General features: G+C 50.9%; 1 protein-coding gene across 5 annotated transcripts in view; it reads left to right on the top strand.

Annotated features, from left to right (window-relative positions):
• Window positions 1-18422, top strand: part of ESR2 (estrogen receptor 2) — a 146911-nt gene that overhangs the window by 65136 nt on the left and 63353 nt on the right. For all 5 annotated transcript variants that reach the window (XM_045015459.1, XR_006579116.1, XR_006579115.1 and 2 more), the window contains exon 8: window positions 5141-5321. In XM_045015459.1, the coding sequence (XP_044871394.1) occupies window positions 5141-5321 (181 nt within the window). The remainder of the gene's footprint in view (window positions 1-5140; window positions 5322-18422) is intronic.

The raw sequence follows: 18422 nt of genomic DNA, 5'->3' as shown, positions 1-18422 counted from the left end.
GGTTGCTGAAGAGATAGACATGCATCCGACGAAGTGGGTATTCACCCACGAAAGCTCATTCTCCAATACATCTGTTCGTCTATAATCATAGAATCATAGAATCTCAGGGTTGGAAGGGACCTCAGGAGACCTCCTGGTCTTCTACAGGAGAGAGGACCAGGACAAAGGGTCTAAGAGACACTACCCGTCCTCTTGCTGTCCGGCTGCTTAACCTGACCATCCCAGAAGTCAAGGAGGCCAGAAGCAGTCATTTTGAGGGTTTGCTCGAGGACGGCACCCCAGCCAATGTACTGGATCCAACCCTCCCTTTCCTCAACCGCTTCTGCTCTTTCTGGTTGGCCTGGTCCCGTGTCACTTCAGACTACTTGGTGCTAGATACAGTTTCTTCAGGCTACACCCTGCAGTTTACAGCTGACCACCCCTCCCACCCCCCTTCCTTGTCCCTCTTCAGTGAATTTCTTGATTGCTTCACTTTGTGATAATGGCCTTCTAATAGGAAAATTCTTCACATTTTCAGATTTAAACTATTCTTATGAAGTTTCATTGAGATAATTATTGGATTTTTAAAAAAGCAGCATGCACCATCAAGGTTTGCCTTTTGCTTACAGAAAACTGCAGCTGTTTTTTGTTTTGTTAAGTTCCACATGTGACCAAATCTGCCATTCTCGTGTCCCTCACATCCAGGCTGTCTCCAAACTTGTTACTACTTTCTCCATAATATTTCTAAAAGCCAGTGTTTTCTTTCTCATCCATGCAGCTAACTTTCTTCCAAGCCCTCTTCATCTCTCATCTTGATTACTGCAGCCTCCTCTCTGGCAAGGGCTAGAGAGTCTTTGAGGGTGTCTTGCAGGTTGGTTACAAAGTCCAAAATGTTAGTTCCTGGGGAAGATGTAACCCCCTCCGATTGCTGCTTCACCAACTGTAATGGCCCCTTAACTTCGTGGCCAGAAACGAGTTCAAAGGGTGAAAACCCCAAACTGGGATATGATACAGCCCTGTAAATAAAGAGCAACTGCTGCAACACTAAGTCCCAATCATTGGAGTGCTTGTTCATGAATTTACGTTTCATGGCCCCCAAAGTCCCATTAAACCTTTCCAATAGACTGTTTGTTTGATGGTGGCAACCAACTGGTTCACCCCATGAGCTTCCCAAAGATGTTTCATGGCCCCTGCCATGAAGTTAGTTCCTGAATTTGTAAAGAGGTCGGAGGGTCAACCTTCCCTGGCAAAAATGTCTGCCAATGCTTGGGTCACACGGTTAGCCCTGGTGTTGCTTAGATCTACTGTTTCTGGCCATCAGGTGGCAAAATCCATGAAAGTCAGTATGTACAGCTTTCCTCTGGGTGTCATCTTAGGGAAAGGACCCAGAATATCCACAGCTACACGCTGAACTGGAACCTCAATGATGGGGAGTGGCTGGAGAGGGGCCTTGACCTGGTCTTGGGGCTTTCCCACCCTCTGGCACACCTGACAAGACCGGACATAGATAAAAATGTCCTTGCCAATTCCCTCCCAGTGGAATGACTTCCCCAAGAGGTCTTTGGTCCTGTTCACCCCGGTATGGCCACTAGGGTGATCATGGGCTAAGCTCAAGAGCTTTTCCCTATACTTAGTTGGAACTACCAACTGTCTCTGAGGATGCCAGTCCTTCTTGTGCCCACCAGAAAGGGTCTCCTTGTATAACAGTCCTCCTTCAACAACAAACCTGGAACCATTAGAAGAGCTGAGAGGCAGTGGGTCACTCTGTGCCACCGTCCAATGTCCCTTAAGGCTCTCATCTGCTTCCTGCTTCCTGCTCTGCCTGGAACTACTCTCTTGATGCTGGAGACGTTAATTCCTCACTGGGTTGTGCACTTGGGCTTGGTCCCACTGGAAGCGATGCAGGTGATGGGGGTGTCTCCGTTGATTGTGAACTGTTCTCCACTGGTGCACTAGGTTGTATTTCAGGCTCTGGTTGAGCCTCTTGCACCGGTTTAGCTGCTGCTGCAGGTGCAGGCTCTGTGGCGCCCTCAGTTGCTGGCTCCCCTGACTCTGGTGGGGTTGCAAGCATGGGATCTGGTGCTGACTGCTCCACCAGTTCCGATCCTTGGGCTGGTTTTGGCTGGGTCCCAGGAACTGGATCTTCAATCGCTGTCGTAGACTTTGGTCTGGGGTCTGGTTCTGGGTCCCTGAGCCTGTGGTATCTGGGGACATAGGCTGGGCCCTTGTAGGAGGCTCAGGAATGGAGTTAGGTGTGGAGGCCTGTTTAGCTTGGCTGCCGGTGACCATCCCCACCGTTTTGGTTAGCTTCACATGATAGGCTAAGACTTCTCCCAGCAGCATGGGAATTGGGTAATCATCATAGACCTCAAAAGTCCATATTCCTGACCAGCCCTCATACTGGACAGGCAACTTGGCTGTAGGCAAGTTAAGAGTTGCACTATCACTTGGGCCTCTGGGTCGATGAATTTGGAGTCCACTAGGGATTGGTGGATAGCTGACAGTGTCTCTCCACGCAGTAATCTTCCTCTGGCCCACATTCATAATTTCCCTTCGCTCTGGGGGTACTTGCAAGGCATCTGGACCTGAAGGCTCTCGGTGCAACCCCGGGGTGATGAGTTGCAGTCGGCTGGTGCTCTTGGGGCAGTTGGTCTTCACGTGCCCCAGCTCATTACATTTAAAACATCCCCAGCTGACTGCCGGCTGCGGTGTGGAGGGTGGTTGGAGAGTAGAGCAGTAGGACGAGAAGGCATCTGGGGTTTCCCTGACTGTGTGGAGGGCGCCTCCTTGCGAGGTGGGGCCTTGGGCTGACTCTGGTGGGGTGTCGTCTCAGGTTGCCCCTTCTAGTATCTGATCCAGCATAGCCTTTTCCAGCTCCATTTCTAAGCGCATCTCCTCCACTGCTAAGCACTTCTCCTCCCCTCTCTCCTCCGCCTCTATTTCTCAGCGCCTCATCTCTAGGAAGAACTTCCTGTCTTCCACAGTTAGAGCTCAGTCTAGGTTAAGGGCCTTCTTCCATCTTGGCACCTGGATCTTGGGTTGGGGAGGGTTGACCATCCATGCTGGGGAAATCTCTGGTCCCAAAGCCTCTCCGAGCAGTTCTGCCATGGGATTGGATGTCTGGGCCTGATCTGGGTCTCTTCTCCTAGGCGTACTGCTTTGGGAAGACTGGTTGCTCTAGGGTTTCGGTGACCGACTTCAATGTCATGCACTGGGCTGTTTCTTACCCTAATAGCTACCTTGTTGCCACAAGAGCTAGGGGGAAAAAAATAAACTGCTTGTTGGACTTTCTGGCTGTGCAGGCTGAACCCTTTGCCTGCCTGTTCTCCCACAGGCATAAAAAGAAAAGAAACAAAAACCTCCCTGGCTTTCAAGCAGCCAAAAGGAAAAATGTGTCCTTTTAAAATCCTGTGGTCTGTGCTTCTGATTCAAAATGATCCCACCGCTGTGCCACCATGTCAGGGTATACCTCCCCAAATCTGAACTCTAGGGTACAGATGTGAAGACTCACATGAAAGACCCCCTGAAGCTTATCTTCTACTAGCTTAGGTTAAAACTCTTCCAAGGCACAGTCTTCTGCCTTGGACAGATATTGCTGCCACCGCCAAGTGATTTTCACAAATATTCAGGGAAGGGTCACTTGGAATCCCTATCTCCCCAAGCCTCTTCACCTCCTTTCCTGGGGAGGCTTGAGAATAAAATACCAACCAGTTGCCTTAGCAATGTGAGCACAGACCAACCCCTTGTCTAAGGACTTTGGAATCAAAGGATTCTTTAAAAAAAGGTAAATTTTATTTAAAAAGAAAGAAACATCTGAAAATGCAGGCTCTAGGGATTAAACACCAAAAATAACTTTCTTGGGGTTTAGCTTAAAGGTTACAAGCAAAACAAAAGCACCTGGGGTTAGCACCAAGGAATCCACAAACCAAAACAACCAAAAAGATTCCTAATCGTATCTGTCTTAACTTTTCCTGTGCTACTTACATATCTGGGGTTCCAAATGAGGAGTTTCTACGTATGATGCTAATGATTTCCCATACCTGGCTTAAAGTTTACAGCTTGTTGCTGCCTTCCCCTCTCTCCAGCCCAAGAGACAAAGAAAAAACCCACCACACCCAGCAGTTTTTTTCCAATTTAAAAGGGTGCAGCCTCCCTCTTGGTTCCCTGGTCAGGTGCCAACTCAGGTTAAGCTTCTCTTAACCCTTTACAGTTAAGGCAATTGGGGTACAGCTGCTAAGGAGGATTCTCTAGCTACTGACTGGCTGGGTGTCCATAAAAGGGAGCTACCTCCCCTCATTTATCACAGCATCCTTTAAGACTATTTTCCTTTGTGAATCCCTCCATTGCTCTTCCACCATATTAAATTCAAGATTCATGTCATAACCTTCAAGGCCCTTCACAACTCTGCCCCTCCCTAATTATCCAGCTCTGTTTTGTCACATTGGTCTCTTCTGCTCCATCAATAATGCTAGTTTCAACTACTTCCTTGCCTGCTCCTCCCACAGTCTTCCCTGATTAATTTGTTTTATTTCTATCTTTAATGCCTCTTTAGCATAAACTGTGAAATGTTAAGTGTTATGACAAATTTCTGACTTGTAAGGAGGTTTGAGCAGGTAGAGCCAAGGAGTTGGTTGTACATCATGCACAGTGCCTTCCTCACTCACTTGATAAAGAACAATAAAGCCCTGATCCAATAAAGTATTTAAGCAAGTTATGTACCATTTTGCTCCTGGCCCCATCCCTATGTAGGAGCTGTTTCAGAGCGGGGAGGGAGCTGTTAGAGAAGCCGTGAAACTGCTCTTACTTAAACAAAGGGCCGGAGTAACCCCTGGGGACATCCAAAATTGGAGAATGCAAAGGTAAGTGAAGCTCAGCCAGACCCAAGAATCTGGCCCTGTATCTTTAGTAGATACTAGAAGTCAATTGTTAATGTAGTTGTAAGATTGGGGGATACTTAAGTAGGCAAATGGCACGACAGAATTGATGAGTAAAAAAGTTTCTATCAGAGATCGAGATTTAACATGAAGAATCATAACATAATTTTAGTAGGACTTGGAATTTATTTTATTTGATTCTATTGAAAAATTACATCCAAAGGCAATCCATGATCATGTTTTTTTTCTGGTGAATTGTAATGCTATTCTGTCTTCTCTTTGTTTAGATATGTTTCCATTATCAGCTGCTGCAGAAGAATCTGAAAGCAACAGGAAGCTACATCACTTGCTTAATGCAGTAACTGATGCTTTGGTGTGGGTTATTGCAAAAAGTGGAATCCCATCTCAGCAACAGACAACTCGTTTGGCTAACTTGTTGATGTTACTTTCTCATGTCAGGCATGCAAGGTATATTTTACAGAATTATGTAACTCTTTGAGGTTTTAATATTTGTTGTTACAGCAACAAAGCTTGACCAAGCTCTTGAAATCCCCGTAGAAAAATCTGGTGGTATCATTTTAGGGTATTCATTGTAAGATTATTCTAAATTGACAGGATTAACTAAATAATATACTCAAATCACTTTGACATGCAGCACATTGCATCCACCGTAAAGTGCACATCTTATGTAACCCTTCTGCCAGGTGGAGCCAGCAGAAACCAAGGCCAGGTTCAATATCTAGGGGTTCCTTTCCATCGATACAACACAGAACTGGCTTGAGCCCCCACCCAGTAACCTGGGAAATTTACACACCACCCCTGGGTGCCTCTGAGAGGCAATACTTACCCACTTGCAAGCAGAGTCTAAGTGCAGAAAAGAAACTTTTAATAGACGGAGGGAAGTAACTCGGCTTTAATTTGGTAAAACACCACAAACCGGGCTCATAAACATAAACCATGAGTAAAAGACCCACCCCCAAGTAGGTTGGACAGTGTCCTTTTCCCCTCAGGTTCTTAAATCCAACAACCCAAACATCCCTTTCATGTGCCTGACCCGTCTCTGCACCCCACTCACAGTTGCAGTCCTTGGTCAGTGCAGACCTAGAGTTCAGAGGTGCAGCTGCAGATTTCACCTCCCCCCCGGGTGGGGTAAAGAGGTACCTTACCTGCTCTGCTGCTCGGGCAGTCTCTTGCTGCCCCTCTCCGCCAGCCACCCTGCTGGCTGTTCAGCTACTGCTCCTGCCGGCCGCCTGCTTGCTGTCAGCCACCTGCTCTCCGTTCTCGCCACACCTCTCCATCAGCTGTCCTGCTGGCTGCTTGTCGTGCCTCTCCGCCATCGCCCTGCTGGCTGCCTGTTCACCAGTCTTGCCACGCCTCTCTGCCACACCAGCCACTCGTTTAGCTTAAAGGTTACAAGCAAACAAAAGCATCTGGGGTTAGCACAGAGGAGTCCACGGGACAATAAGAAATAAAAGAAATAACCCTAATTTACCCTAGCTAAACATTCTGATCTACTTACACATTCGGAGTTCAGATAAGTAGTTCTAGGCATGATCTGATGATTTATGATCATACCTGGCTTAAGCTGCTTATAGCATGGCTGCTTGTCCTTCCAGCCCAGAGAACAACAGACAAAGGCAAAGTTTATTTCCCAATTTTAAAAAGTTCTACCTTCCCATTGACTCTTTTGGTCAGGTGCCCACTTTTTTTTTCTTTATCTGGGGGACTTTTTAACCCTTTACAGGTAAAGCAAGTAAAGAACAGCTACCAAGAGGGATTTTACAGCTAACTGGCTGCTGGGTATCCATCAAAGGGAGCTATACCCCCCCTTTATTTATCACAAATGTCCTCCCACTCCAACCTTCAGGTTCCTGCAAGGTCTGCTTCTCCTCCTGTAAGGAGAGTATTCCTACTCTTCTTCTTCCTCTGATATTCATGGGTGTAGCTCACCTTCCTATTCTCCAAGAGTGCGACTCTATGATCTTTACTTCTGATACTGGGATAGAAATTTCAGGGCTGGAAGTCATAGCAAGCACAGGGAATATAGGGGACCTTCTAGAGAATACCTGGTACACACCCCCTGGTCATTTACATATTGCTCATATGGTCCTTCTCCTTGGTCTTACTGGACACTTTGGAGTGTTCATTAAGCAAGGAGACCTAAGTCTCCCTTGTCACAGAAGTTGGTCAGGACACAACAAAAACAGCCCTCTCAGCTCAACTTCCAGAAGAGGAACAATCTTAGCAGAAGTCCTCTGATGCAATTCCAACTCATATTTCATCTTCATTGCCAGAAGAAGCTGTTGTGCAATCTATTTCCTCTCCACCTAATGACTGTAGGGTATTTCAAGGCCTTCTTTGCAGGATGGCAAAAGTGCTGGAGATTCCTGTAGACAGTCCAGTAAAAGCTCACGAATAATTGGCTATTTTGTCTTTGCATGAAAGACTCAATGCCTATCAGTGAAAGCCTTTTAGAACTTCCCCAACTACTCTGTCAAAAGCCAGCATCCATACTCATGACCTCAGAAAAGGCAGACAGAAGATACCAAGACCCCTCTGGTATCTCCTCCTCGAACTTCATGCCTTAGGGCCTTTGTACATAGTTTGCATATAGTAGTGTTTGTTAGTTAGTAGTTAGGGTCCCAGCTGGAACTTTGTGCCAGGTGGGGCATGCCCCGGTCTCCCAGGTTTAAGCCCTGCTCAGACTGCAACAGGCCTATGCCTGTAAGTGACCCACATAGCAGCTGTGCTTGGTGGAATCACACATTAAGAATCGGTGCCAGATCTGTAAACTTTCAGCCCCATCCGAAAGGAGCAGGATATCCACCTCCAGTCTCTTCTGATGGAGTCCGCCCTCCGCCCAGCTTCTGAGCTGACCAGACAGGTCGCACCGAGCAGCTTGGCTTCCATGCACAGCACACTGCCAGCACCTGGCTCCTCCTGGCACCATTTTCCATTGCCGTTGCCAAAGAAAAAGGCCAAGAAGCGCTCCTCAGCACCGAGCAAAAGGCCCAAGGGTCAGCTACCAAGGAACCCGGGCCTGTCCGCCAGACTATTCTGGCACCACGTGATCGTGCCTCCCTGGTTGGGGTTCTCAGCCCCCTTAAAAGGTCCGCCACCAACTCCCGGGAGCGGTATCAAACTGACACCCTTGCCTGTGCCGTTGTCATCCCAGGCTCCCCAGGCACAGAGAGAACACAGGTCTCCACCTGCTCCAATGATGACCTTGGTGTCGCAGGACCCGACTAAGGCTCCCCAAGAGGGCAAGCCTGTCGTTAAGACCCCTCAGGGACAGGGGAACACCGCTGGTCGCCGGACAGACTATCTTCTCCACTGTGTCGAGGATCCCCCAGATACCCTTAGCACTACTCACTGTCACAGGGTCAACAGTCCTCCTGCTCATCCTGGCGCTGCTCATCCTCTCACTGGTTGTCCTCCAGGCATCGGTATCGAGTGCCGGCACAGTGGGAACGTTCACTGTCTTGGTACCGGTCTCCCCGTACCATCAGTGGTTTGTTACACCTGGTCAATGGATGGCAGTAACCACGACCAGTAAGCAAATGCAGGTGTCAACGGCTCCTCCCTGGTTGCTGGAAGGTGGTTCCTCCGGTATGGAGGGCCAGTTCATACCATCACCCAGATCCCATAGGCAAGATTGGGCACTGGATCCCGCTCCTTCCACTGTGGCACTACAGTGGCAGCATGGCTAGTGGCCAATACAGTGGCCTTATTGGAGCATGTGGGGCGTACCGTTCATGACAATGCCCCCTTCGCAACACTCGGTGGCCGTGTCACAGCATTGGTTGGTGGCACCAGGCCCGGTACCGGATGCCAGTTCTGAGGTTGGGGCGGAGGAACCTGTGCCCACCCCAAGCCTCCTTCTCTGGCGGTGGTCGAGACTCCGGCACCTCCCCCAGCAGTCCAATCTTCCTTGTCATCCCTGGACGAGGCGGTTGTGGGACCTTTGAGAGCTAGCCCACTGGATGAATTCAGGAAGCATCAAGCCCTTCTCCAGCACCTGGCCAAGAGCTCGAGGTGCAGGTGATGGCAGAGCAGGAGGACACCCTCTTCAATGTCCTCTCAGCCTCTACACCCACCTGGGTTGCCCTGCCTATGCATGACAGGGTTCTCAAGGTAGCCACGGCCCTGTTGCAGATCCCTCCCACCTCGAAACAGGCCGAGAAAAAGTATTTCATTCCAGTCAAAGGTTTTGAATACCTTTATACCCACCCAACCCCAGGCTCGCTGGTTGTGTCTGCGGCTGAAGACAAGCAGGTTCACACTTCTTCACCTCCCAAAAACAAAGAGGTCAAGAAACTCGATTTATTTGGGAGGAAAATGTATTCAACTGCCAGTCTGCAATTCCAGGGGGCAAACCATCAGGCCCTGTTTGGCTGGTATAATTTCAATCTCTGGGATAGTCTCAAAAAGTTCCAGGAATCCCTCTCTCAGGGTTTGGCCCAAACATTTGGCACCCTGGTAGAGGAGGGTACTGTGGTGGCCAGATGCTCCCTGCAGATGGTATGGGACACAGTGGACTTGGCAGCAGGGTGGTCACATCGGCGGTGGTTATAGGACGCAGCTCCTGGCTCCAAACAGCGGGCCTCCAGACCATGATTCAAGACCTCCCCTTTGATGGAGTTGGTCTCTTCTCTGATCAAACGGACACCAGACTGCATGGGTTGAAGGACACTAGAATTACCCTTCGCTTGTTGAGCATGCACATGCCACAATCAGCCAGAAAGCCCTTCCAACTGCCACTACCACCAAGACCTTGGCAACCCCGCCAAGGCTTTACTAGGAGACAGGATGCTAGCTTTAGTCGCCAATGCCCATCTTGCTCTCACTCATCCGCCCAGCCTGGGCCTGCCAAACACCTAGGGGGCCAGAAGCGATCATTTTGGGGTTGTGCCCGAGAGTGGCGCCCCAGTCAGCCTACCGGATCTTACCCGCCTTTTCCTCAACTGCCTCTCTCCCTACCGCTTGGCCTGGTTGCAGATTATGTCGAACCACTGGGTCCTGGATTTGGTAGCTTGGGGCTATACTCAGCAATTCTTATCTGCCCCTTCCTCTCACCCACCCCACACTTCCCCATCCTTCTTCAGGAGAAGCTCCTGGGTTTGGGGGCTGTGGAGGAGGTTCTTCAGGACATGGAAGGAAGAGAATTCTATTCCTGAATCCTTCCTAAACAAATCTCTCAAGAAGTTGAAGTTCCACGTGGTCTCCCTGACCTCCATTATCCCTTCCCTGGTTCCAGGAAACTGCTACGCCACTCTCGATTTAAAAAAACGCTTACTTTCATGTCTCCATATTCCCAGGACACAGGCAATTCCTGCATTTCATAGTGGCTGGGCACCACTCCCAGTTCACAGAGCTACCCTTTGGCCTATCCTCAGCCCCCAGGGTGTTCACAAAATGCATGTCACTGGTAGCTGCTTACCTGAAACGTTGAGGGGTCCAGATTGTCCCGTATCTTGATGACTGGCTCACCAAGGGCAGGTCTCTGGTGCAGGTGCAGAGGAGCCTTGATGTGGTGTGGTCCACCTGCAGTGACCTGGGTCTGTTAATAAACACAGAAAAGTCCATGTTAACGCCAGTCCAATGTATAGAGTTTATCAGAGCGGTTCTCGACTCCATGCAGGCCAAGACCTTCCTTCCAGATGCGCGTTTTCAGGCCTTGTTGGACCTGATCTCCCACATAAAGAGCCATCCAAGACAATGCCTGCAGCTGATGGGCTGTGTGCATGTACGTGGTCAGCCATGCCCAACTTTATCTACGATCTCTGCTGGCGTGGCTGGCCTCGGTCTATGTCCCAGCAGGCACGACTTGGACTGCGTGGTCATGGTGCCAAGCCACATCCGCTTGTCCCTGGACTGGTGGCTGGATCCCGAGTCAGTGCTGAAGGAGTTCCTTTTGCGACCCCATCTTGGACATGTCATATCTGGGATGGAGCCCACCTGGGCGGGCTCAACACCCAAGGCCGCTGGCTACAAAATGATCTAGCCCTTTATATCAGTGTCAGGGAGCTCAGAGCGGTTCCCATGATGGCATGGTTCCCGAAAGATCGGGAGCACCTTTACCCATAAGTCCGGGACCTGGTCTCCCACCTTGGGACCTGAATTTTGTGCTGTCAAGGCTTATGGGTCCCCCCTTCGAACCCTTGGCTTCCTGCTCACTCCTGCTTCTCTCCTGGAAGGTCTCCTTCCTGGTTGCTATAACTTCAGCCCATAGGATCAGGGCACACATATTGAAGCCGCCGTATATGATCTTCTATAAGGATAAGGTCCAGCTGCATCCTCACTTGTCTTTTCTGCCTAAGGTTGTCTCCCAGTTTCATATTGGTCAAGACATATACTTACTTACCAGTCCTTTGTCCAAAGCCTCATGCGCATACCCTGGATGTCAGATGGATGCTGGCCTTCTACATAGGTAGAACAAAGCCATTCCATAAGTCAACATAGTTGTTTGTTGCAGTCGCAGACAGGATGAAAGGTTGTCCAGTGTCTGCCCAGAGAATCTCATCTTGGATCATGGCCTGCATCTGCTACTGTTATGAGCTGGCAAAGGTGCCTCTGTCGGTGATCGTGAAGGCCAGGGCCGTCTCTTGCTTTTTTGCCGCCCCAAGCGGCGAAGGGGGGGAGAAAGATAAAGCCGTGATTGGCGGCACTTCGGCGGCAGCTCTACCGTGCCGCTTCATTTTTTGGCAGCTATTCGGCAGCTAGTCCTTCTCTCTGAGAGGGACTTGCCGTCGAAGACCCAGATGTGCCGCCCTTTTTCATTGGCTGCCCCAAGTACCTGGTTCCTGTACTGGTGCCTGGAGCCAGTCCTGGTGAAGGCTCATTCAGTTAGGGCACAGGCATCTTCAACAGCCTTCCTGGCGCAGGTGCCAATCCAAGAAATCTGTTGGACTGCCACCTGGTCATCCGTCCACATGTTCGCGTCGCACTACATGCTGACCAAGCTTGAGACGACGCTGGCTTGGCAGAGCAGTGCTGCAAGACTGTGAACTCGAAGCCCACTTCTGTGGATACTGCTTGTGAGTCACCTAGAATGGAATCGATATGAGCAAGCACTCGAACAATAAGAAACGGTTACCTACCTTTCGTAACTGTTGTTCGTAGAGATGTTGCTCATGTCCATTCCATTACCTGCCCCTCTGTCAGACTTGTTGGCAAGACAGAACTGAGAGGGCGTAGAGCTGGCGGCCCCTGATATACTGTGGCATGAGCGTAGCACTCCAGAGTGCACCACAGCGACCCTAGGGGTACTGATAAGGCAAAAATCTCTGATGATTGCGCACGTGGGCAAATGCTCTCCTAGAATGGAATGGATGTGAGCAACGCATCTCGAAGAACAACAATTACAAAAGGTAGGTAACCGTTTTTATCATGTTCTCCTTTCAGAATATGATTATCTTAATTGGCACATGGTATCACTTACTGGATAGTTCCAGTAGAATAAAAAGAGGCAGTAAGATCTTTGATCACAGGTCAACTTGCAACATGGACCTCTCTGCATACTACTATTGATGCATCTATTCACACCCTTCACCAGGTTCTCCCAGAGTCACAGCAGTTCAGGAGAGAGCAAGAGGGTTATCAGATCCTGTGGACTAGATTGATGGCATCTTGGATTCTAACTGCACTCCTCTGGAATTCTCAGAGAAGTCCAGAATACAGTCGAGGAACTCCCCTTCAAAGGGAACGAACTTTGTAGTGCTAAACTGATTATACACTACATTCTTTAAAAGATTCTCGAGTTACATTGAGGTATTTGGGAGTTGAACACTCCTTAGCTTAGAATAAGAAAACCTCTAGACATCAAATGCATTCCAGATAACCTTCTGCGTTTTCATACTACCAGCCTTATCAAAGACCAGAAAGAGGTAGTAAGAGACTAGGACTATAACAATGTTTAAAAGGGGACTGGATAAATTCATGGTGGCTAAGTCCATAAATGGCTATTAGCCAGGATGGGTAAGAATGGTGTCCCTAGCCTCTGTTCGTCAGAGGATGGAGATGGATGGCAGGAGAGAGATCACTTGATCATTGCCTGTTAGGTTCACCCCCTCTGGGGCACCTGGCATTGGCCACTGTCGGTAGACAGATACTGGGCTAGATGGACCTTTGGTCTGACCCGGTATGGCCTTTCTTATGTTCTTATGTTCTTATCCATTATGACTGCAACCACTATAAGGCTGTTTCTGTCTTCCAAATAGTTTGACAGTCACTTTGAGAGCTGTCAGAAACCACTCATACCTGTTCCCTACCCCATTTGGGAATTCTTGCAGACTTCCTGAAAATAAAATAAACAAAATTACCACAAACCAATGGATTCCACAGATGATATAAAAAGGTTACTTCTTCGAGTGCTTGCTCATTCGATTCCAATTAGGTGTGCACGCGCTGTGTGCACGGTCGTTGGAAAGTTTTCCCCTAACAGCATCCATTGGGTTGGCTGTGGAGCCCCCTGGAGTGGTGCCTTCTTGGTGCTCAATATATATCCCAGCCGACCTGGCGCCTCCCCAGTTCCTTCTTACCTCCCATGATGGTCGTTGGAACTGTGGTGTCTTGCTCTGCTTGATCTCCACGCTTCCCTAGCTTTCTAGATAGTTGTTGTTAGTTTAGTTTATAGTTCTTGTTTTTTGTTTTTAGTTAGTGTTAGCCGGGTTGGGGGGTTTCCCCTCCACCTCGACTCTTCTTCTTGGCTCCAAGCCCAAGTCCCTGGGATTCAAGCCCTGCAGGTCCTGCTCTAAGCCATGCCAATGGGTGACCCCCATGACTCTTGTCTGAAGTGTCTGGGGGAGGCTCATCAAGCCGAAAAGTGCAGGATCTGCAAAGGTTTTTGTTCTCGAACTAAAAAGGAGTAGGACTTTCACTTGAAGCTGCTCCTTATGGAGGCGGTTCTTAGCCCTCAGCCTCCTTCGGTGCAGCAAGACCCAGCACTGAGCATTTCGGTGCGCAGCACCCTGGCGGTGGTAGTGGAGGTGGCACCGCGGTTGGACTCGGACCGAGACCCGTGGCACCGACACTCCCTGACACCATAACCGGCGACATCGGCTCGTCACGGCTCCCACTCTCTTGGTCAGAAGCGGCACCGGGAGGAGTGGTAGATACATGGAGGGTAGGGATAGCATACAAAGGAACCTAGACAATTTAGAGGATTGGGCCAAAAGAAATCTGGTGAGGTTCAACAAGAATAAGCGCAGAGTCCTGCACTTAGGACAGAAGAATCCCATGCACTGCTACAGACTAGGGACCAAATGGCTAGGCAGCAGTCCTGCAGAAAAGGACCTAGGGGTTACAGTGGACGAGAAACTGAATATGAGTTGACAGTATGGTCTTGTTGCCAAGAAGGCTAACAGCATTTTGGGCTGTATAAGTAGGGGCATTGCCAGCAAATCGAGGGACGTGATCATTCCCCTCTATTAGACATTGGTGAGGCCTCATCTGGAGTAGTGTGTCCTGTTTTGGGCCCCACACTACAAGAAGGATGTGGAAAAATTGGAAAGAATGCGGCGGAGAGCAACAAAAATGATTAGGGGGCTGGAGCACATGACTTATGAGGAGAGGCTGAGGGAACTGGGATTGTTTAGTCTGCAAAAGAGAAGAATGAGTGGGGATTTGATAGATGCTTTCAGCTACCTGAAAGGGGGTTCCAAAGAGGATGAATCTAGACTGTTCTCAGTGGTACCTGATGACAGAACAAGGAGGAATGGTCTCAATGCAGTGGGGAGGTTTAGGTTGGATATTAGGAAAAACTTTTTCACTGGGAGGGTGGTGAAGCACTGGAATGGGTTACCTACGGAGGTGGTGGAATCTCCTTCCTCAGAAGTTTTTAAGGTCAGGCTTGACAAAGCCCTGGCTGGAATGATTTAGTTGGGAATTGGTCCTGCTTTGAGCAGGGGGTTGGACTAGATGACTTCCTGAGGTCCCTTCCAACCCTGATATTCTATGATTCTATGGAAGTCAGAAAAGAGTGGGTCTCCTACGCTGAGACCAGCTTCCCTGGAGCCAGTCACTGGGGCATGTCCCAGAGGGGAGCACCCAGGAGCAAAGGCCACAGCCCCAGCACCGTTGTCTCCGGCCCTGAGGGGGATCCATTGAGTCCGGTACCACTGGACTCCCCGACCTGCAGAGCGATGGAAGTCCAGCTACCTTCTACCCTGGACACCTTTGCGGCGGCAAGGGACCTTATTGCCACGATGGCATCGGGGTCTCCTCAGCTCCATGACAAGACCCCAGTGCCTTTGAGGTCGGCACCGTCTCAGGGCAAGCCAGTGTTGATCCACCTATCGGCACCAGAGGTCGAGCCGCAGTACCATTCCCGCTCCCGGCATCGTTCCTGACGCTGCTCGGAGTTCCAGCCCTGCTCTCCATCACGGCGCTGGTCATACTTGCGGCACCGCTCCGGATCGCATCGCTCTTCCAGGTCGTGGCGCCACCCTGCCTGCCAGTCACGGTCATGAAGCAGACCCTGGACCCAGCGCCGTTCGTCATCTCGGCCCCACTTCATGTCAAGGTGCTGATCCCGGTCTCGGCACCGCGCCCCAGCTTCACGGCACTATTCCACACCTTCCTGTTGGCGCTCACTGATGCAGATTTGCTTAGCGCCGCCCTGGCCCTCATGCTCCGGCTCTCGCTCCTTGGGATCGGAAACGGGTTTGAGGTTTTTGGACCGTCGCCAGTCAGACTGTGGCCTCCCTGATGTGGGGGAAGGGTCATGGCAGGCACGTGGACAGGGACACACCTAGTGGCCGTTTTGGACTCAGTGGGTATACCATCATGCCCAGGGTGCACCATCTGGAGCTTCCTGGTTAGCTGCCTCCAAGCCACGGGTGCCAGAAGCCACTGCCAGTCGGCCTGCTCCTAGGGGTATGGAAGAAGTGGCATGTGCTCTTCCCGCTTTGGGTCCCGCTCCGACTCCGGTCCCTGAGCCGGATCTTGCAGTTGGTGATGCAGGACATTGGGTCCCTACACCGCAGGGGGGTCAAGACGACCCTCTTTCCCCCGTGGCCTCCTCTTCCTTCTCTCCTAACAAGGCACTGGCAGGCACCTCTATCTCTGGGCCACACCCGATTGACATCCATGCCCACCAGGCCCTCCTGCGCTGGGTTGTGCGCAATATGAACCTACAGGCCAAGGAGGTGGTGGAATTGGAGGGTCCTGTGGTGGACATTTTTGCCCCAGAAGGCCCGTCAAGGGTGGCCCTGCCTCTCATCAGGATCTTCCAGACTAATGCCAAAACCATCTGGCAGACCCCGGCCTCCATTCCCCCTACGGCCAAAGGAGTGGAACGCAAGTACGTTGTCCCCTCGAAGGGGTATAATTACTTATTCATTCACCTGCAGCCCTGCTCTCTTGTGGTTGCAGCTGTGAACAAGGAGCGACACGGTCAGCTGGCCCCTGTGCCCAAGTCGAAGGACGCCAAGCGCTTCGACTAGTTTGGACATAAAGTTTACTCTACGTGGGGGCTTCAGCTCCGGATCGCCAATCAGCAGGTGCTCTTGAGCCGTTACAATTTTAACTCCTGGAACTCCATGCTGAAGTTCAAGGAGCTTGTGCTTCTTGAATCCAGAGAGGCATTTGGGGACCTGGTTGACGAGGGAAAAACAGTGGCACAGACGTCTTTGCAGGCCTCGCTAGATGCTGCAGACTCGGCTGCGCGCACGTTGTCCTCCGGGATTGCCATGAGGCGCACCTCCTGGCTGCAAGCCTCTGTTCAGCAGATGCTGCAGGACCTACCCTTTGATGGGGAGGGTCTGTTCGTGGAACAGACCGACTCTAGGCTGCACAGCCTTAAAGACTTGAGGGCAACAATTAAGTCACCCCGGCAACCCAGCAGAAACACTTCAAACCTCAGCAACCACAGCAGCGCTCCTACCCTCCTCGGCCAAGGCAGGATTTTTACAGATGGTGGGGACGTAATGGCAGGAGGAAACCCTCTAACTCCCCATCTGGACAGGCCCAAGGCCTGACCAAGCCATTGTCAGACTCCAAGCAGGCCTTTTGAAGGGACGCCCGAGGACGGCATACCAGACTTAACCTCAGATGCTACTCTCCCTTTTTTTAATCGTTTATCCCATTTCCACCGTGCTTGGTCGCAAATAATCACAGATCGCTGGGTCCTTCGCACGGTGGAAGTGGGATACTCTCTCTCATTTTGTTCCTCCCCGCTCTCCCACCCTCCTTCCCTGTCCCTCTTCAGGGGTCCTTCTCACAAGCAACTCCTTATTCAGGAGGTTCAGGTGCTCCTCGCCGTGGGGGCCATCGAGGAGGTTCCGAGGGAACTAAGGGGCAGGGGATTTTACTCCTGATATTTCCTAATCCCCAAGGCCAAAGGGAGCCTTCGTCCCATCCTGGACCTGCGTGGGCTCAACAAATTCATGGTCAAGTTGAAGTTCCGCATGGTCTCCCTGGGCACCATTTATACCTTCCCTGGATCCTGGAGACTGGTATGCCATCCTCGACATGAAGGACGCATACTTCCACATTCATCTGGTACACAGATGCTTCTTCTGCTTTGTGGTCAACCACGAACATTACCAGTTCACGGTCCTTCACGGCCCCGTGTGTGTTCACTAAATGTATGTCGGTCATGGCTGCCTTCCTCCTTTGATGGCAGGTGCAAGTATACCCTTACCTCGATGACTGGCTGATCTGGGGCCACACCAGAGAGCAGGTGCAGTCCCACCTCCGCCTGGCCAGGGATACGTTTCGTTGGCTGGGTCTCCTCCTCAACGTAGCAAAGTCAACCCTAGAACTGACCCAGAGAATAGAGTTCATCGGGGCGGTTCTGGACTCCGTTCAGGTGCGGGCCCTCCTGCTGGACTCTTATTTCCAAACTATCGCGGGTATCATTTGGGGCCTTTGGAGCTTCCCAACCTCGATGGCAGGATGCTGCATGAGTCTCCTCGTCCACATGGCTTTGTGTACATATGTGACCTGGCACACCAGGCTCTGGCTCCGGCCGCTGCAGGCCTGGCTTGCTTCGGTCTATTGCCCGGGGCACGACAGCCTGAACTTGGTGGTCACCGTTCCGGAGCAGGCCCTCGCCTCCCTCCGCTGGTGGCTAGATCCCCGGGTGATGTGTGAAGGGGTCACCTTTCACAGCCCACAGCCTTCCTTGTCCCTGGTCATGGCTATGTCAGCCCTGGGGTGGGGCGCTCATCTTGGAAACCTTCGGGCTCAGGGTCTGTGGTCCCTGTCCGCCCTCGCCCTGCATATTAATGTCCGGGAGCTAATGGTGGTGCATCTTGCTTGTCAGGCCTTCCGGGAGCACCTGCGAGGTGGTTGTATGGCGGTTCTCACGGACAACACCATGGCCATGTTCTATATCAACAAGCAAGGGAGGGGCCCGCTCCTCTCCCCTCTGTCAGGAAGCCTTCGACTGTGGGAGTTCTGTATAGCCCGCTCCATTCACCTGGTGGCATCCTTCCTTCCTGGGATCCGGAACACGCTGGTGGATCACCTCAGCAGGTCCTTCCACTCTCATGAGTGGTTTCTGCGGCTGGATGTCATCCACCCCATTTTCCAAAGGTCGGGGTTTCCCCAGGTGGCTCTGTTTGC

Source organism: Mauremys mutica, chromosome 4 (assembly GCF_020497125.1).
Source record: "Mauremys mutica isolate MM-2020 ecotype Southern chromosome 4, ASM2049712v1, whole genome shotgun sequence".
Lineage (NCBI taxonomy): Eukaryota > Metazoa > Chordata > Testudines > Geoemydidae > Mauremys > Mauremys mutica.
Note: the sequence above shows the minus strand (reverse complement) of the source record. Positions and strands in the feature narration are given on the sequence as shown.